This window comes from Plasmodium vinckei, assembly GCF_900681995.1.
Source record: "Plasmodium vinckei vinckei genome assembly, chromosome: PVVCY_10".
Taxonomy (NCBI): domain Eukaryota; phylum Apicomplexa; class Aconoidasida; order Haemosporida; family Plasmodiidae; genus Plasmodium; species Plasmodium vinckei.
In genome coordinates this window covers 670,094-691,446 of record NC_051302.1, presented here as the reverse complement: position 1 = coordinate 691,446, position 21,353 = coordinate 670,094, and the positions used below count along the sequence as shown (strand labels likewise).

At 22.4% G+C, this 21,353-nt stretch overlaps 7 protein-coding genes across 7 annotated transcripts; 1 reads left to right on the top strand and 6 right to left on the bottom strand.

Annotated features, from left to right (window-relative positions):
• Positions 1 to 67: 67 nt before the first annotated feature.
• On the bottom strand, positions 68 to 3,465 carry PVVCY_1001710 (conserved Plasmodium protein, unknown function; the record flags this gene model as incomplete). The annotated part of the gene is made up of 2 exons (XM_037634442.1): positions 68 to 1,515; positions 1,692 to 3,465. 2 exons carry the CDS (start codon positions 3,463 to 3,465, stop codon positions 68 to 70), a joined length of 3,222 nt encoding a protein of 1,073 aa, XP_037490539.1.
• Positions 3,466 to 4,488: 1,023 nt separating this feature from the next.
• Positions 4,489 to 5,797, bottom strand: PVVCY_1001700 (protein-L-isoaspartate(D-aspartate) O-methyltransferase, putative; the record flags this gene model as incomplete). The annotated part of the gene is made up of 3 exons (XM_008625621.1): positions 4,489 to 4,910; positions 5,093 to 5,246; positions 5,492 to 5,797. The coding sequence occupies 3 exons, from the start codon at positions 5,795 to 5,797 to the stop codon at positions 4,489 to 4,491; spliced, it is 882 nt and encodes a 293-aa protein (XP_008623843.1).
• Positions 5,798 to 7,395: 1,598 nt separating this feature from the next.
• Positions 7,396 to 9,321, bottom strand: PVVCY_1001690 (HP12 protein homolog, putative; the record flags this gene model as incomplete). The annotated part of the gene is made up of 1 exon (XM_008625620.1): positions 7,396 to 9,321. The coding sequence occupies one exon, from the start codon at positions 9,319 to 9,321 to the stop codon at positions 7,396 to 7,398; it is 1,926 nt and encodes a 641-aa protein (XP_008623842.1).
• Positions 9,322 to 10,259: 938 nt separating this feature from the next.
• On the bottom strand, positions 10,260 to 11,246 carry PVVCY_1001680 (SF-assemblin, putative; the record flags this gene model as incomplete). Its single annotated transcript, XM_008625619.1, has 2 exons — positions 10,260 to 10,325; positions 10,572 to 11,246. The coding sequence occupies 2 exons, from the start codon at positions 11,244 to 11,246 to the stop codon at positions 10,260 to 10,262; spliced, it is 741 nt and encodes a 246-aa protein (XP_008623841.1).
• A 1,201-nt stretch (positions 11,247 to 12,447) lies between these two features.
• Positions 12,448 to 12,710, bottom strand: PVVCY_1001670 (H/ACA ribonucleoprotein complex subunit 3, putative; the record flags this gene model as incomplete). Its single annotated transcript, XM_037634441.1, has 2 exons — positions 12,448 to 12,558; positions 12,654 to 12,710. 2 exons carry the CDS (start codon positions 12,708 to 12,710, stop codon positions 12,448 to 12,450), a joined length of 168 nt encoding a protein of 55 aa, XP_037490538.1.
• A 617-nt stretch (positions 12,711 to 13,327) lies between these two features.
• PVVCY_1001660 (HID1 domain-containing protein, putative) lies at positions 13,328 to 16,699 on the top strand (the record flags this gene model as incomplete). Its single annotated transcript, XM_008625618.1, has 4 exons — positions 13,328 to 13,541; positions 13,790 to 16,192; positions 16,278 to 16,372; positions 16,469 to 16,699. The coding sequence occupies 4 exons, from the start codon at positions 13,328 to 13,330 to the stop codon at positions 16,697 to 16,699; spliced, it is 2,943 nt and encodes a 980-aa protein (XP_008623840.1).
• Positions 16,700 to 17,139: 440 nt separating this feature from the next.
• PVVCY_1001650 (conserved Plasmodium protein, unknown function) lies at positions 17,140 to 20,064 on the bottom strand (the record flags this gene model as incomplete). Its single annotated transcript, XM_008625617.1, has 1 exon — positions 17,140 to 20,064. The coding sequence occupies one exon, from the start codon at positions 20,062 to 20,064 to the stop codon at positions 17,140 to 17,142; it is 2,925 nt and encodes a 974-aa protein (XP_008623839.1).
• Between the last annotated feature and the right edge of the window lie 1,289 nt (positions 20,065 to 21,353).

Below are 21,353 nucleotides of genomic sequence, written 5' to 3'. Positions count from 1 at the left end.
AATGATTGTACTAGTTATATTAATGAAGATTTATATAGTTTATTTCTTTTTCTATTCTTAGTATTGTTTAATTTTCAAAATATATATCTATGTCTGGATTGAACTGTGGCATTTTGTATATTTTTTTTGCTCGTGTTCTTTGCTGATTAACTTGTAAATTTTCATGCTCATATAATATACTTTTGAAAAGAACTTTCCACATATTTTTTATTTGTTTAGATTTTTGATCAATTATAAATTCATCTTGTTTTTGTTTTTGTGTTAAATATAAACTTTTAAATAATTTCAAGTCTTTTTTTTTAATAACCATTTTATCAGCTAATACTTTTGGATTTGGTTTATTAATATTTTTTAAATATTTTTTATAAAAATATGGATTATTATTATATATTATTTTACAAGGAATATTATTTTTAATATTTTTAAATACATATTTAAGTTGAATATTATAGACACATATATCATCACTATTTAGTTCGATAATATTATTAGGTTTTAAATGTGCAAGTAATTTATTTTTCAATCTTTGAACTTTTTCTTGTTTACTATAAATATAATCAAATTGGTGTGATTGTTCCTGATTATTTACGTTTGCATTTTCATCTAAATTTTTATCTGCATTTTTAACACCATCAGTAGTAGACACATTTTTGCTTCTTGGCTTTTGTTGAAACTCTGCATAAAGAGGAACTTTAGATTTTGAATATGAGTCATATTCATATCCTAAAGGTTTTTCACTATCACTTATATAATATATTTTATTTTCTAAGAATTCTCTTTTTGTTAAATTATATAGATGTTCTTTTAAATATACATTTTCTCCACCAAATAATCCTACAGGAGCATTAGGATATATAACTTGATTTTTTTTTAACATGGATTTTAAAATATAATAATTAGATTTTAAAAAATGTGTTTTTTCTTTTGGTATCATATTTTTTACATATAAATTATATAAATATTTATCATCATTAATATCTAAAACTTTTTCAAATTCATTATAATTTTTTTTTTGATTCATTTTGTAGGAAATATTTCGAAAACTATTTCTTATCAAAGAACATAATCGATCCCCTTTTACTATACTTTTACTTAAATAGTTTTTCCTTTTAAAATTATCAGAACAATTTGTTGATGCACTATTTGGTAGTCTTAGTTTATGTCTTACTGTAATATCCTTTAATATGCCATATTTATTTATAGATATATATAAATTATAGTTATCTAGGTTGTGAAAATATTTATACATATTAGTATTTATTAATATTTTTATATATTTATTATCAAAATTTTCTTTACACACAAATTTTTCATATTTATCGTAAATAATTTCATCATAGCTGGTTATAGGTTCATTCTTTAAAGTGTTTACATAATTAGACAGATTTTTTATTTTATTATTTTCATGCTTCAACTCATTAATATTATTTGCTAAATTATTTATATTTTTTTTTTTTATACAATCTGGGGAACCTATATTTGATAATGAATTTATTATCTCTTTATTTTCTTCATCTTTTTCAAAATTAAATAAATCCGTGTTTTTTTTTTGTGGTATATTTTTTTTTTTTTTTTTTTTTCAACAAGTGTATCCCTATTTTCCATATGTATTACCATCACTATATTTTGTGGTTTTATAATGTTATCACTATTTTTGTTTATATTTCGAATTATAAAAATTTTATTTTTACGTTCTATATACATGTTTCCTTTATAATTTTGACATAAAACTTTAAACCCACCATAAGTTTTACAATTCTTTTCATTTAGTTTATTTATGTTCATTGCAATTTCTTCAAACTTATAAGTATGGTCACTAATCTTGTTGCTATTTTCTCTAATATTATTATTTTTTTTTTTGGTATTTTTTTGAGAAAATTTTTGGCTTGTTTTTAACTCATCTTCTGGTACATCATTTATTATTATAATTTCATTTTTTGTTTCTTTTATGTTTGAAATGTTTTTATTTCCTACTTCTGAGAGATCAATAACTTCAGGCTGTTTGTCCTCATCACTATTTCTACCGCTACTACTACTGTCACTGCCATTGCTACTTTGGGATTGGTCAGTGTCTTGCTTGGTTGAACTTTTGTGACGATTGATAAATAATGATTTTGAAAATTCTGAGATTGATGCTACTTTTTTTGCTCGTTTGAAAGTTTTAATTTCTTCAGGGTTTTGAGGTAAGGGTAATAAAATGTGAAAGAGTTTTGTTTCATTTTGATTAAAATTACAATTTTTTGAAAAGTTATAAAAATTAAAATAATATATATTATAACAAAAAAAAAAAGAAATCCATTTATTAAAACTTGTTGAATAACATTCTGAAAATATTTGAAATTGTATATTATTTAAATTAGTATTATTTTTTTTAAAATTTTTAAAATTTTTTCCTTTATTTTTATCATATGTGTGTAAATTTTCTCGGACAAAAACAACATCCTGTTCACCGACCTGATAATTATCACTACTCTCATCATCTACTTTTGTCATTAAATAGTTATTAAAAAATATATTTTTTGTAATATCATTGTAATAATTATTTGTACATATTTTTATAATTTCATTTTCACGTTTTGTGTCTATATATTCATTATTGAGATTAGGTAATGTTATACAAATACGACTAGGAATGTTTAAATATCTACATAAAGATATAAATAATAAATTTAATAAAATGTTATTACCTCTTTTTCTATTTACAGCTCTGATTACTCGAAATATATATGACCCTCGGATATTTTTTTTTATTATACTATCGCTAGATACCCAATAGGTACTATCTAAAATTAACTTAAAATTATTTTTTATAAATAGAAATAAATATACTGGGTCTTTATACAATATATTATTTCTACCACTTTTGTAATTTACATAAACTGAATAAATCATTGCTTGTATCAATTTATTATTACACAGGTCATTTAAAAAGTAGATATGTCCCAACCAACATAACAAGAATACGCTCAACTTATTTTCTTCGATTTTTTTTTCTATATTTTTTTTTTTCATCTCTTTATAGCTAGTCACGTCTTCCTCATTTTGCTTGTTTTCACTATCCTGATCCTTTTTCATGGTCTTTCTCTTTGGGCTTTTTTTTGCACTTTTTTTTGCATTTTTTTTTTCATTTGCTTTTTCTTCTGCCTGAGGAGTAACACTTTCAACAACTTGCACATCAGAGCTGGAACTTGGGTTGCTGTTTATTTCACTCTCATTGTTGGAGTGACTTTCATTTTCTTCTAAATAAATAAAATCTCCTTCATTAAACTCGAGCAGATTATTATACTGTAAATCCTCTGATTTATTTTCACTATCATAATTATCACTTAAATTCTGTTCATTTTGTAAAATTTTTAATTCTTCTTTTCCAAACAACTCCTCATCAATATCATTTAATTCTTCATCATTCTCTTTCTCTTCTTCTTCTTCTTCAATTTGTCTTTTTCTTGTTGTTTTTTTTTCCATACTGTTTTAAAAAAAATTATTCCTATTTTGTTTCTATACTTATCACTACTCCACATTTATTTTTTTTTTTTTTCACGTCGCACACAAATAGAATCTTTTATTTTTTTTATTTTTCATCTCAATCATAGTAATATATCCCATTAATATTTCCATTCAACTATGATGTTTATTATTTTTTTTTGTTTTTATTCACCATTAATCCGGTTAAATATTTAAGGAAGTCCCTCAAGCCATCTCTATTTTATTTCCTACTATTTTTCTGCTAACTTTAAAGCTGTAAAGGTTAATATTTTATAAGTAGCCAAGCATTATACAAAACAGTAAATGCATTTTTTCTCTTTACATTTTTTTACTTTCTATTTTTGCATTGAAATTTACTACTATTTTTCAAATTAAAAAAAGTGCAAAAAAAATATCATTGCTTATCATTCCTTATGCTTGATGCCTCGTTTTAAAAGCAATAAATATATTTATTTTTATCGCAAAAAAATTACAAATATTTTAAACTAAAAAATTATAAACATTCATGAATATGCAAAAGCAATTTTGCCATTTTTCTCTAAACTTTAATTATATTAAAATTTATGATTTTATTTTTTTTTCCTGAATTTGTACATTAGTTATATTATAGAATGCCGGTTATGTGTAGGCATGTTTAAGATTATACAAAAAAAGAAAAAAGAAAAAAATAGTCAGACATATATGTATATAATGTATGGGTGTATAAATAAGCTAATGGGAAATCAGGTATAACCATGTTTACAACATCAAAAAAAAAACGGTGGGAAATGAAAAGCTTGGCATAAACTAATCGGAGATATTCCGAAATAGCCTCGCATGGTAAAAAATTATTTTAAATAAATGCACAACAAAAAGAGTTTTGTTTGGCAGCCTTTGCAAGTTCTAAGATGCATAGGCCATTTAGCCACATTTATTTTTTGGCAAGTTTGGAAGTTTTTATTTTTTGTATGAATTGATGAAGCCCTCAGTTCTTATCATGCAAACAAAGAGATAGGGACTTGGTTAATTTTTCTTTAAAGTAACAAAACAAACTTCAAATAATCTATCTTTAATAATTTTTCCATTTTTTTTAGTAATTTCATATAAAACCTGTGTGCGTCCTTCTTCTAAAGGTATAATTAGTTTTCCATTTTCTGCCAATAAATTTATTAACACATCAGGAAGTTCGCTAGCTGATGCCCCTACATGAATAGCATCAAATAATCCTAATTCTTTTTGTTCTTCTTCACTAACTTGATATATATTTTTATGAATAATTTTAAAATTTTCTATATTTAATAATTCGGGTTTATCTCTTTTTATATTATCAATTGAAAAGTTCACTAAATCTTTCACTCTTTCTATTCCAATAACAAACGAATTTTTATTTTCTAAAACGTTTACTCGTATTGCCATGCATACCGTGAGGTATCCTGATCCCGACCCTATTTAAAATGGGAAACAAATAAGCATAAATAAGTATAAATAAGCATACGTATAAAGTGTGAGAAGCCAAGCAGAATGACATATTCCATGTGGCTATAAAGTGGTGTAGTATAAGCATCCTTTGTTTTGTGTAACATGTTGAGATATTTGTCATTTTTTTTCATTCTTTCCAAGCACTTACCAACATCAATTGCCCTCGACCCAGGCTTCAACACATTCATGAGCCGCTTTAAGGATAGGGCATGCATGTGTGGAGAAGAGATAGTCACACCATGGCTAATGTAAATTGGAGTGTCTACATAAGGGCTCTCTTTTATATATCGCCCTCGGTCCACCTAAGAAAAAGTGTGTCAACATATGATTATGTGTGTGAAAAAAATTTTAATATATAAATGGCTATATCCCTTTTTTAATATAATTTTTTAGCCTATAACAAGTTTATACTTATATTTAGTAATACAAACATGTACAACCTCTATATATTTTACTAAAAAGGATAAGTACTATGTTTTATTTTTATGTTAAAAAAAAAAAAAAAAAAAGCTAGCCATAATTATATTTATTTTTATATCCAGCAAACCTGTAGCATAGTATCATATACATCATCATCGTCAATTATTCCTCTTCTTTTTAGGTTATTAATTAAATCTCTATGATTGTTTTCTGCTATTGCATACATAATATTTGAAGGGCAAATGCCTTTTGTAACTTTTTTTTGTATATTATATTTCACAGGGTTTATAAAAATATACTGATTAGCTTTATTAGTGTGTTTACAAAATATTAAATTTAATGTTTTTGTTTCATATGGTAATTTTTGTAAAATCCTAAAATTTATATTTAATATATATTTGTATATTAGGAGTTTTAAAACTGAATAAAGCATTTTGTATTTTTTTTAACATTTTTTCCCATTCCCATTTTTTTTTTCCTTTATCTTTTTTTTTTTATAAACAAAATGTGAATTATTTTTTAATGTACATTTTTATTTAAGCATATGATAAAAGAATATGAAAATTTTCTACAAAATGTAGAAAACGTGATATGTATACAAAAAAGGGTATATAATAATTGCCTATAAGATAGTAAAAATAAAATACGGTCAACCAAATTATAAAATATTTTTCTAGTAATAATAATACATAACCTTATTATCAATCCAATATTGAGCACTCATACTTTGTCTTTAAAATATAAAAAATTTTGTTTAAATTTATTTATAAATAGTAACTTAAAACTATATATTTTTTTATGTTGGTTTTATTATTTTTCAAATCCTCATATATAAAAATTGTGAAAATAAAAATATTGAATTTTTCGTATTACACATTTTAGTATTCACAATAAATATTATGATTAAGATCTCTATATGTAGTAAAAAAGAAAACCATTCATTTTGTATATAAAGCAAATAAAAAAAAAATACTTCAATGTTTACACAAAATTAATTAAAAAAAATAAAAAGTTATAGCTATCGATCTGACGTATGTATTCCCTCTACTTTATTTTTTACAAAATATTCCTATCCTATCCTTAAAAGCAAAAAATAAAAAGCTTAAATAATAATAATGCTGGTAGTAAAACCTTTTCATAATTTGAAGAGTTTATGTGTTTAAAAAAAATAAAATAAATATAATATAAATAATCATATGTAGTTATAAAAATAATAAACGGAGCTGTAAACAAAAGTATAGTCAAATGTAAAAATAAACATGCATTCACACAGTACATAAAAAAAAAATAACCAAACAAGTAAAATATAAGATAGTAAGAACACCAATTTAATTTTATCACTGCTTTAAATACTCAGCATAATATTGATAAAGAAGTTAAAATGTATTTAGCAAAAAGCTAGGGGTATATATACCATATTTTTCAAACTAATTTCATAAATAATAAATCAAATTATGTATATGTCTACATTTATAATACAGCTAAAAAATATTAATATCATTGTACATGTATTTTTTGTTACCCTTGTAAAATGCACACAAATTTTTGTCTATATATAAAAATGTAATTGCTGTAAGTTATTTAACATTTATTAAGATATATATGGAGATATACCTGTGCGTTTCTCTGATAAACTTTTATGTTTATGATTAGGTCCTAATTTTGCACAGACGTATGCATATTTTGCAAACTGAACGTGTTTATATGTTTTACTAGCGCAATCGAATAGTCTTATTTTTATTTTAAAAATGGTAATTTACATGACTTGTTCATGCAGTTTGCATGTATTTTTTTTAATGTAGCTATTTTGTGCATTTTTTTAGTGTAGCTGTTTTGTGCATTTTTTTAGTGTAGCTATTTTGTACATTTTTTTAATGTAGCTATTTTGTACATTTTTTAGTGTAGCTATTTTGTGCATTTTTTTAGTGTAGCTATTTTGTGCATTTTTTTAGTGTAGCTGTTTTGTGCATTTTTTTAGTGTAGCTATTTTGTACATTTTTTTAATGTAGCTATTTTGACATTACACACCTTTTAAATTGTGTTTTGCTTTTTTTTATTTGGCTTATTAATATTATTTTTCCTATCATTATTTTCATGGTTTTCATTCTCATCTATTTGAAATGAATTTTTTTTATGCTTTTCTTTTATATCATGATTATGTATTATATTTTCATTTTCATTCACATAGCTGCTATCGTGTGTAATATCAATTTTGCTAGCTGAGTTTTCTTCATTTATAATTGGCCTAATTTCAGTAGCTTGTTCAAATTCTGTATTCATATTATGATTTGTTACTAAATTAGTTTTATTATGTTGACTTTCAATTATATCATCAACTCGGTTAATGTAGGCACTTGTTTCCATCGGTTCTTTATTTGGAATATATTGTACATGGTCTTTTTCGGGATGAATAACATGCATGTAATTTTGGGCTTGATCTGTTTCTTCAAAGTTTCTAACATTTTGTGTATGGCCTACATTAAATGATTGTATTTCTTCTGGAGTTGTTGAATTATTTTGTTCATATGTAATATCTTGATTTTGTCTATAATTATTTGAATGTTTTAATTCGTGAATAGCATTAACATCATATTGGTGTTGTACTAAGGGAATTTGATCATCAATATTTTTTTGCGGATTTGCTGGATCATTTTCATAAATTATGTTTGAGTTTATCAAATTATTATCATAAAAAGAATGTGATGTTAAACTATTTAATTTATCAGTTGCTCTTTTAGTGTGTGCAACTTGAATAGTTGGTTTCATTTTACTAAAATTATCAAATATACTATATGAACTGTTAATGTGAAAATGTTTATTTATTTGGACATTGTGAGCATATAAGATTTCTTTCATCTCATAAACTTCTTGTCGTAAATCTTCAATTGCTCTTATATATGATTTTAATTCAGCTATTTCCAAGTCTTTATTATTTTTTGGATTTAACCGATTTTCAGAATTTTTTAAAACTGTTTTTTGAGATGCCTCTAAAATATATGAAAAAAGACAAGTAGATAAAGTAACAATAATAGAAATAATAATAAACAAGACAATAATTTTAAATGGTTTTTGAGTTCTAAGTTGTTTTTTAAGTTCTATAATTTTTTGTTCCGTTAATTTAGTTCGTATTTTATTATTATTTTTGGAATTTATTTTATCATCTTTATTTTGTATGTCTTGATAATATGGTAATATAACATTATATTTATATGATGATATATAATTTACAATTCTATTTATATAAGTTGAAATTTTATTATTTTTTAAAAAAAATTTATTAAATTTTGCTTTATCGATATTTTCATTTTCATGAATTTCTTTAGATTTATTGTTTGTACTATCATCAAATAAATAATAATTTTTAACATTATTATATTTATTATAATTTTTTTTTCTTTGATAATTTTCAAACATTATATTTTTTGTAGCTTGATTATATTCTATATTATTAAATCCGTTTTCTCCTTCATTTTGGGCACTACTTAAATTAGTTTCCCGTGAAAAATAATTACTATTTCCTACGTTTTCTTGAAAAATATGCATATCATTTTGTTTTCCAATATTTTCGATGTTTAGCATTTCATTGTTAAGATCTTCCATGACCATGTCCATTCCTTCACCATCCATAGTACTACCATCGATTTTGTTTTTTTTTAAAAAATAACTATTTCCTTTTGTATTCCCATTTAGTTTATCTTTTTCAATTTCCTCGTCTAAAATTATTACAGATAAATTGGGGTTACTACTATTGGGGGTACCACCATTTTCATGCATATTTTTTTTATGTAATTCATCATTGTTTGTAAGTTTTATAAAATAATGTATATTCTTATGCTCATTATAATTTTTTTCAAAACATTCTTGAGAGCAATAAAATGCTTCTTTATTATGTTTTAAACAAACAGGACAACATATATTAGCACCTGTAGTTATTCCACATCCTGAGCAGACCGTCATTTAGTTTTTTATAAATTGTAAGGCGAAAATTTTTGAAAAAAAAATATATTATAACTTTATATAAAGGTGTAAGGAAAGTTGAGCTAGTACTATATCATGCAATGGGGACAATAACTCCTCATGAGTATTTTTAGCTATTTTTTGTTTATGTAAAAAAGTAAGAAAATTACGAGAAAAATGTAAGCATAAGATTAATGAAATAAATTAAGCTTCCTCGTAAAATGGAGTTATAATATGCATAAATAAAACATTCAAATAAAAATGCAAAAATGCATGCTTATCAAATAAACTTTATTTTGTACATATTATGCTTTAGCTTGTTTACTAAGCACATTACAAATATATTTTTTTTTCTTTACAAAACAAGCATAAAAAAATATCAAAAACTCATGTAATTGTAAATTAAAAAAAATATACAAATTTACATAAATCTGGATAACCAATAAAATACATAATTATAGACGTAAATTTATTTAACGATATTCCAACCGGGGATATTCTGAGGTTTTCATATTATTTTGAGAAATTTTCTTTTTTTTTGTATTTTTATTTACAATTTATTTACGATTTATTTATAATAGGAAATGAAAAAATAGTGAAAAATAAATATAACAAACTTTTAATTAATGTTAAAAAATATATATTGCAAATTGGAAAATATTACGTGCATATATAATAATATAGTGGAAGAAAAAAAGTAAAAAAAAATACAAAGCGGGATTGAGGTATAGCTATTAACAAGCTACTCATCAAATAAGTATAATACCTCATTTGTTTTTAATAATTATAAAAAAGTAAAAAAATAAACAAATAAAAAACAACTTAACTATTATGCATGCATAAGTATAGATGAAAAAGAAAAAATTTTCTACATTTCAATAAAAGTAAAATGTTGTAATAAACCATCCTAATATTACATATTTTTTATTTCCCCTAAATTAGCTATTTTTTGCAATGACCGATTGCAATGCTTTTTGCAATACATTCGTGTATTTATTCATTGCCTTGAAAGGTAAAAAATAATAAAACAATGTGAAAATTGTAATTAAAAATGGCAAAACAATGTAACTGCACACAAATAAAGTATGACTACATGCCCCATTTACAACAATACACAATTTAAATACAACGGCATAGCGACTTTGCAAGTATTTTATTATTTACAGACATATTTATGTCAACATATTTTTAAAAGAAAGTAGAACAATACGTAAAGGAATAAAAAAAATTATCATGTTTGAAAATGTTACCTGTATAATGTCATCATCCGATTTTTCTCTTTCTTTGATTGTTAAGTTAAGGGCATCTTTAATTTCTTCGATTTCATCAATAAAGAGATTTTTAAAATTAATATCTTCATCTAAATCATAATTCAATAATTTTTCACTTTCATTTTTAAGTATTAATAAATCTTCATGTTTAAAAGATATTTCACTTTGAATTTTACTATTTATATATGCATCAATATTTTCGATTTTTCCAAATAATATATTATCTCTTTTTTTTTTATTATGTACATATTTATTTATGACAATATGAAAATCGGTTATATTTCTTTTTAAACTGATTAGTTCTGTTTGTATTTTAGTAGGTAAGTCTACTTTTATTTGACCTACAACTTTTTCTAACTCATCACATTTTTTTATAATCTTATCTAAATCTAAAGATATATTTTCTATTTTTGTTGTTATTTTATTTAATACATTATTTATCATATCATTAGCACTACGTTCAATTAATTGTTGTATATTTTTATTCTCTTCAATTCTTTTTTTAACTTCCATATTTATATTCCTTTCGATTCGTAGTATATCATATTTTATATCTTGATAAAAATTATTCTCGTCCATCTTTTTATTTTGTTTTTCTGTAAAATAAAAATTTAAGTTATCCTCTGATGAAGTGGAAATATCACTGTCTTTCATTCTGAGAATTTATCTAAACCTGTATAATATATATGTGTGTGTATGCAAAGTTTGCCTGATATTTATTTTGTCTTTGTAAAAATAGACGGCGTATATAACCAGATTAGTAGGCATATACTTGTGGGGGTACAAAAAAAATAAAATAATAATAAATAATTACGGAAAAAAAAGTACGGTAAAAAAAGTAAGGTAAAAAATTACGGAAAAAAAAGTAAGGCAAATAATTACGGAAAAAAAAGTACGGTAAAAAAAGTAAGGTAAAAAATTACGGAAAAAAAATTATGGCAAAAAAATGTTATATATTTTTACAAATTGAAGAGAGAAAAAAGACGGAGTAGTTAATAAGTCGTTGCATCCCCATTGCACAAACATATGCCAAATTGTTTCAAAAAAAAAAATACATTTTTATATACCTTTTGTTAAGTTAAAGAAATTTCAAAATTTTTCTACTTATTTTTTTTTCATTTTAAATAGTACATATTATTAATTATATTTTTTTTACAACACATATTTTAAGCAGAAAAAAATATGTACTATCATACGTGATATTATGCACTTTTTATTTGTTTCAATTATTTGTATTTTTTTTTTTAACGATGGTATTTCGATTTATTCCACCTTTCCTAGTTCCTTTATTTTTCTTAAATTTGATAAGTAAAACATGGGAAGGAAGAAAAATAGTACAAAAAAATATTCTTTATTTTTTAAAGCGACATTTTTACAATTTATTAAACTTGATGATTTAAAAAAATTAAAAATTTGTAGCACTTACAATTATTTTATGTTTGCTTACATTTTTAAAGACATATGCATATAGAATGTCATAAAATGTTTATAGCATATATTTCATATATGTAGAAAAAGGCTAAAAGTTTAGTTTAAAAAAAAAATACACACACTTTTAATTTATATATGCTTAAAATATGTACAAACATATTACTATTCTTTTTATTGTCTAAAATTAACAAAAACAAGCAAATAAATTAATTAAAACATTATATATTTAGCATTTTCAAAGGTACAATAATTATTTCTTCATGTATTTATCAAAAAAAAATAAAGTTTATATACTTAAGAAGTTTGAATTATTTTCATATATTTAATTATATATAGTGATAGATTATGACAAAAATAAATAATTTATTCTTCTTCTGTAAAATATTACTCACCAAATATGCATTATAAACAATCAGAAAATATATTACAACAAATTAAATCTCTTTTTAATGGCTATTCTTTGCGATGAAAATTTGTCGTCTGGTGAAAATCGACATGGGTGAGCTGAAAATGTTACATTTCCATTGACAGTATGCTAAAAAGGGAAATAAAAAATTATCATAATATATGCTAAATGAAAGAAATATGGTTATATTTATTTATGTAGTTGGTTTTATGTATTTTCTTTACCTTGAGAGTATAGACCCTTTTTCCATTTTCATCCAAGTAATATCTTAACGTATACATATTTTGATAAGTTAAAATTTTTGAAACTTGTTTTGGTACTTCAAATGTTGAAAATTATAAATTATTTGATAAGGCAAAAAAAGGAAAATACATAAAAGTATTTTTATATTTTTCTACATAACCAAATAATATCTTTTTATTAAAATTATGGTAAATTATATTGTTAAAAATTCTTTATATTTTTTTTATAAAACTCGTAAAATATATATGTTATAACTTTAAACTTTGGTTGATAAAAAAAATAGAAAAAAATATTTTATGCATAATAATAGTTTGCAATTGTGAATTTCTTTATTTTTGTCATTTTTAAATAATATTATTTTAATCTTATTTGTATAAATATTGAAGGAATATATATTTTTTTTTTTTATATGTACTTAAATTTTATATGGGTAATGGGGGTAGTATAAGAACGGTTTATAATATGCATATATTTTTTTTGCTATACTTTTTCCAAAAGTATATTATAGATTGGTATATAATAAAATAAGGAGTAAAATTATAATTTTACTTATATTATGATATGATAAATATTTTTATTTAATATTTTATTATTTTTATATCTATTACTTTTTTTTTTTTTTCATTACACCGTTAGTAAGATATAAACATGAGTTATGGGGCAAAGTAATACAAAACACATCCATACTATTTTTGATAAAACAAATCCAGAGAAATTTAATGAAACAGACTTATATTTAGAACTTCTACATTCCGATGGTAATCTCAAACAATGTGACTTTTATTTTATTAAGCATATTATAGATAATGTAGAAAATGTGACAGTGTTTTTTAAATTTTTAATAACAACCCTAGAAAAGGTTTTGACAGGTAATAAGACTAAATATTGTTTTTTTTTTCATAAAAAAATGTATATATATGAAATATATTTTCAAACTCAAGTGGGCTTGATAAAAATGGACATCCATTTTATGTTTTGTAATAAAATGTAGAATGTACTTGTAAAATAAATTTATTTTTTACATGTTTTATAGTAGCAAAATTTATCGTTATATTATTACCCAATTTTTATGTAAACTTTTTTTTATGTAAAAATTTCTTTATTTTTGGATTATTAGGGAAGAATGATAAATATGTTAGTGATTGTAATGTGTGTGTAAAAATATGTTTGTTGGTTTTTCCAGTACTTCAATACAATTATAAAAAAAAAGAAATCTTTGATTTAATGTGGAGAGAAAATAATATAGAAAATTTAGTATGTACAAATTATGGTTGTAACAATATTTTGATATTACATATTTTTAATTTTTTATTAATAATCCTTTTTACTGAAAATATAAGTATTAATAGTCGAAATCAAAATGGTCATAATAATTATGAACATGCAGGTAATATTGTACTAGCTAAAAATACTATTGATATTTATAAACTTTGGCTAGTCAAATTAGTAACATATGAAGATAATGCTGAAACTTCAAATATTATTACAACTAATAATAGGAATACTACTTTTACAAATTCGATAAATGAATATAATAAATTAGACAATGAAAATGAAAAAAATAAACATGTGGAAATTGAAAAAGAAATGGATAATGAAATAAATAAAATTGATGATTGCACAAATAAAAATAATTCACTAGTTAATGATAGTAATGAAAGTAATGAAAATAATAAATACATATTTACAAACGATATAAAATATGTTGAATATTGTGAAGTTAGCAATTTAAGCAATGATAGAAAAGATCATGACAAAGATATGATTAAATATAATAACACTATTGATTTAAATTTAATTAACAATAGAATAAATATATTAAAATGTTTGTTAATACTTTTAAGTTCCTATATGTATAATGATAATAATAATTATTTAGAAGAAAAAAACATGTATTTATATCTTTTTACTAGTGGAGATATATATTTTAGTTCTAACTTTTTTATATCATTATTAAATGTAATTTATGATAACGAGTTTAATTATTTCAGTTTTTATTTTTATAATGACACATACCTAGAATTTTATAATTTGTGTATTCATGTTTTAAATATATTAATCGATTTTAATCCATTTATTCTACAAAATGATAAAAAAGTTCATTATATAAATAGTGCTCTAGACTATTTCTTTTCAGTCAAAAAAATTGCCTATAAAGGAAAAAGGCAAACATGTAATAAAGAAGACAGTGGAAAAAATGGTGAAAACAGTAACAAAAATTCTGAACAAGTTGACCCTAATCAGTCAAGAAGTTTCTCTAACTTTGATTCAACTATATACAGTTACTCCTCTGAAGAGTCATATGATTCGTCCGATAGTATTAAGGATTTTGAAAATGGCGAAAATAGTAGTAAAAAATCGAAAGTTAGAGAAGCCATTTTTAATTTAAAACGAGCTTTGAAAATAAAGAGGAACTATTTATCAATAAGCAGAGAGAATAGCAGTGAAAATATTCAGGATGATGATTATTATGAGTATATAAAAAATAGTAAAAAAGTAAAAAATTTACAAACAAGAAATATATTTTTAGTTATGTTACAAAATTTAGAACTAAATTCAATAAAGTATATATATAAAGGTGTTTTAAATATGCTAATAAGTTATAAATTATACTTTGAAAATTATGAAGAAGATATATTTTATATAAACAATTATTTATGCTTGTTTTGGAATCTCATGAATAACAACAAATTGGTTGTAAACTATGTAAAAAATCATAATAGCAGTATGTTTTTATTTTACATATTATATATATTAATATGTTTTAATAATAAACGAAAGAAAGAAATGCAATTATTTTCCGACATAAAAAAAAGTGAACCATTAAATGGAGCAAGTATAAATCTTAATAATAATGGAAATATAGATCACGATGGAGGTGATGAAAAACATATAAGCAATATAAAAACTGAAGATTTAAATAATGAAAAAGATTTTTATAATAACGAAAAATTTAATCAATCAAAAAAATGTGATGAATTTAATATTCGCAAAATTGATGGATTAATATACATATGCTTATTTATAATATTAAAATTATCATCAAATTCAGGTGTATGTAAAAATTTAAATCAAAAATATAATCAAAAAATAAAAATAAATTCTCTTATAAAAAATGTACACCAATTTGAAACTTATGTTGACTTTTTAATATATGCCTTATGTTTACTAATTAATGACAATATCTATTTTTTAAAGTTTGAACGGATTATAGATATGGCTATTATTATACTTACAAATATCAGTGTCTATATAAAATCAATGAGCATATATTCCTGCGAATGCATAATTAATATTTTGAAAAAAATATTAAAAAAAGAATGGATATTATCTTCACAATATCATCATTATGCATTATTTCTTTTACTGGATTTTATAAATAATATTTTATCTCACAATTTAAATGATAATTATAATCTTGTATATATCATTATAAAGAACAGAGATGTGTTTATTTCCATTAATAATTTGGATGTTACCCTAAAAGACTGTTTTATCTTCACTCCAAATTTAGACAAAGGTGAGTTTCACCCTAAACTATGCATACCGTGATCGCTAGATCCCCTATTGTTACTACTCATTATTTTGTTTTGCTTATTTATTAGATTATTGGGTGCCCACCGAAAGTTGGCTATCCAACTGGAAAAATAAACTTCCCCTCCATTTTGTTAATGCCATAATTTACGATTTGGCTAGTATGGTAAGAATTTTTTTTGATTTTTCGTTAGTTTTACCTTAACTGTTCATATTTTTTTTTTTATTTTATTAATTTTGTGTGCAATTTTTTTTTTTTCAGATTGAAGAAGAGTGTGATAAAAAGGAAATATTGGACTATAATGAAGTCGTAAATTTAATAAAAACAGAATGCTCAATAATAAAAAATGAGAAAATACCGTTTATCATAAGAAAATATGAGAAAAATATTTTCTTGTCTAAATGGTTTACAAATTATATATATTTTTTATTATTTTTCCATTTTTATAAACAAAATATTTTTATAAATAATGGAATTAAGTTTATATTTTAATTAGAAATTGATGAGTTACATTATCAAAAAAATGCACATCTGCATTATTGATATGTTTAAAAATAAAATATCTTGCATACTTTTTTTTATGTATTTACGAAAATCGTAACATTTTTTTTATGTAAATAATTTGGAACAAATATACTAACATATATATATACATATTTTGGATAATATTATATAATTTGGGAAGGAATATATTTCCTTACAAATACGAAAGGGGTGTAAGGTAGCTTTAGGCACATTAGTGAAAATATACAAAATAATAACATATAGTTTGTGGTTAATACATTTTTAGCATATGCTTATTTTTGGAAATAAAGTATAACAAATTTTTAGAACAAAAGAAGGGTGATACTATTGAAATGGGCTTCTTTTTTTTTTTTTTTGTTCTGATACCTTTTTTATTCTCCCTTTTTTTGGATATTCAAAAAATAGACTTATTTTTCTCCTGTGGGTGTAAATTCTTCATTAATAATTTCATCCATTCTTTTATTTACATAATATACAAAATATAATAATAAATAAATATGGTCCGTATTAAATTTGTTAAGAAATTTCTTCTTATATAATTTTAAGTTACACAAAAGAAGGATCGGATTTGTACATTTTTTTCTTTTTTTAATGTTCGTTTGTATAAAGCTATTTATATATAGCATATTATTTGGTTCCCTTAAAATATCTACCAAGGGAGTTTGTGAAAATGCTATATCATTATTTTTGGGTGATGCACAAATATTTATCGAATTTTCATTTTCATTATTACTATATTTTTCTTGGTCATTTTCGGGGATACTTGCTTGTTTTATATAATCCGAGTTTGTATTATTATCATTGTTTTCTTCGTTTTGTTGGTTAAATATACTTACAAAGACGTGATCCATATCTTTGTTTACTGCATTAATAATGGTGTCGTAATAATTTTTTGTTTTCGGTTTGATATATTTTACAATAGAATGTATTAAATTTGTGATTTTTTCATTATAACGTTTTTTTTTGTATTTTTTTTGGATTTCATATAAATAGTGAGAATATTTTTCATTTTTTTTATTTTCAACCTCTTTTAAAGTGTCTATATTTATTTTATTTTTATTTTTAATTTGTTCTTTAATTGTTTGACATATTTTGTCTTTTTTCTTCGATTTTTTATGTTCCGAATATAGTGATAAGCTTCTTTTTTGTTTTTTCATTTTAGAAGATAAATTATTTTTCCCTTTTTTTTTGCATATGATGTTGTGATCACTTTGGTATGTGTAATCATTCGATGTAATGTGCTTATTTTGTTTTTTTTTCATTTTTTTATTTTTCATCTTACACTCTGATGTGCATGTACAATTTGTCTGGTCGTTTAAATTGTCAGTTGAACAATCAGAGCACTGCTCGTTTATTTCCCCATCCATGTCTGTTGATATATCATCTGATATTATTAACTCATCAGGTGAAATATCTAATTTAATGGTAATACCCCATAATAGTAATAATAAATGGGCTAGGATATTTTTTTTTTTCTCATTATTTTTTTCATCATTTTTCTCATCATCAGTGTTGTTATCTTTGGCTACTTGGGAATTTTGTTTATTCACTGGACTGGTGTCATTACAATTTATAGGAGATTCTTTTCTTTCTTCAATTGAAGTTTCTTTTTGAGTTTGATCTAAATTATCTTCTAATACTTTTTGTGTTGCTGACAGATCAGTTTCTGATGGGGTGGAAGAATTACTCGATGAAGAATAAAACCTAGACAACGAATTTATGTATAGATAGAAGTTTTCAGGGTAAGTTAATTTAAGATGATCTGCTTGTAGAGTATTATCAAAATTTGTAGAATAGAATTCAATTTTTACAATTTTAGAAATAAATAAAAATATGTCTATCAAAAGGTGTATTAAAAAATTTTTTATGAAGGATATAAAAAAATGGAAATTTTTGATAATTTTTTTTTTTTTTTCAAATTTTTTAAATCCTATTATAATATCATTTTTATATAAATAATTATTTAATGGTAAATTTGAAATTAAAAAATCCCATAGTTCATTAAATGTTATACTATTAGTGTCTGAACAATAAAAAGAGGAATATAAATGAAAAATATAATAAAAGCTGTTATAATTATATTGATTAACTAATGAATAATTTAGATATAAACTTTTATCTATAAAAAATATTAAAGGAATAATATCTTTATCTGTTATTGTATGATTTCTTTTTTTAAATTCATTAAAGAGTGGTTCGATTTTACATTTTTGATTTATTATAAATCTTCTTCCATCTTCTTCTTTTATCCATTTATTAAGTAAGACATATATTTTTCTTTCAAAATCACAATTTTCTTTTTTTTCAATTTTTTTTATTATTTCATTAAAACTCTCTAGATTTATTTCATTTTCCAAACCTGATATATTTTTTGGCTCTACTTTTGGATTTTCCTTAGTTTCTTTTTGTCTAAAATGGTCAGTAAGACCGTGTTTGTTTTTCAGATCTAGTGATATGCTAAATGAATTGGGATGTGTATCAATTTCTAATTTGTTTTCATCATTAAAATTGGCAATAGTAGAAGAGGATAATGAGTTTTGAGATTTATTTCGTCGTAGTTTTATATGCTGCTCATAATATGCATTATATAATGCTATATCTTCTTGAGATAGTATATTTTTTTTATGATAAATACTTTTTAAAATTTCTTTTTTTTTTTCATTTTCTTTTAATTTATTTTCAGATTCTACCATATCATATTTACTATAAAAATTTTGTATTTCTTTTTCGAAATGACTTTCTTCTATTTTTGAATTATGGTTTTCAAAAAAAAGTGTATTATTATAATTTCCACGAATATTATGACAATCTACAGGACTAGCCATATTATTAAATGGTATGGGAGTTTGACTTTCTTTTAATAAATCATTGTCTATACTCTCCAATTCGGAATCAATGTCATTACTTAATCGTATAATGTATTGGGAAAATAATAATATTGGATTAAGATTTTTTATTATAGTTTTGTAACTTTCATCATGTTTATGTTCTACTAATTTAGATATATATAAAACAAAAGAATCAAATGTTTTTTTTAAAACAGGAAATATATTACAATACATATATGTATCTATATTATCCTTTTCAGAATATTCGAAAGAATTATTTAATATTATATCATATAAATTTGAAAATTTTTCTAATTCTTTTTGTTCTAATATATTCATATAACTCCTATAAAAATATATAACCTTTTTTGATTTATCTATATATTTTTTTTTTAATATATTTTGGATTTCATCATTTTTATTATTTATTTCAAACTCTGGGGGACCCAGTAATGTGTTTAACATATTCCGAATAATGTCTAACTTTTTATTTTCATTCATCATTTTCTAATATTACACAATAAGCTTAAAATTTGCCACATCGCAAGTGTCCTATACAGTACATATATATTTATTTATTTTAATTTTTAAATAAGTTCAAGCATGTTTTATTACTATTTTTTCCATTTCAATAGACAATCGTGCATGCGAAATACTACTACTCATGATTTACTCTCCTTTTTTTTTTAAAAGGGAGAAAAAATAAATATATGGAAATTCTTAATTTTTCATTTTAAGAAAATTGTACTAATATACTTATGCGAGGATTTAAAATATTATGTGTACATGCCATATTTTCCATTATTAATTTTTTTTAATTTAATTTTTGCAGTGTGCAAAGTAGGAGAGAAGAATAAATAGTGATAGACATATATTCATATTTTATGTACATATAAATATATCATTAATTTTTATTTGTAAATGCCATTTTTTTTTAATTAAGCATTCTACATGAATTATTATATGTATAGCATGTGTGTGTTTTTTTTTATTTTTTTTTGAATAAAATATTCTATACATTTTTTTAAGTTTCCTTCGATATTTTTAACGACATTAGAATATGCCAACAAAGTCATAAATTTTATATCCATAATGTGAAATAAACTGGGAAAAAAAAATAGAGCAGTTATATATTTGTACAGTTTGATCTTATCAAATGGTGTTATAATTAAAATTGAAAAGGCTTAACATAAAAAATAAAATCCTAACAAAATCCAAAAACCATAGTGAAATAGAACTATTATAAATACTTCAGTAATATTTTAGAGAAAAAAATTAAATAATTTTATTATTTTTTATATGAAATATATTTTAAAAGGCCTTCCTTAATTTCCAAAAATAAAAAAATAAAAATCGGAAAATAATCATTAACTAAGAAAATATGTTTTTTTTCTTTATTTCTTTATTTCTTATTAAAAATGTATGTAAATAATTCCTTAATAAATGATTAAAATAACTAGTGGTTGTGGTTATTTTAACTTTTTTCAACTTATAAAGATATATTTTTTAATTTTTTTTTGAAAAAAAATATAGCGTTTCATTTGTTTGGTAATGGTATCATATTCGTATGCTCGTATGTACATATTTTTGTGTGTATATATTTATAACTTGGCACTTCTTAAAGTATGTAGTTATTACGCAGTATTTATACATTTTTACATGATTTTTGTATAAATTTCTTTTAACTAATGATTATATTTTTTTAAAATATTTCTCAAACCTTTTTAGTAAATTTTTCTGATGTAATTTTTAAGGTTTTTATTTTTATTGGGGTATGGGAATATTTTAAAAAA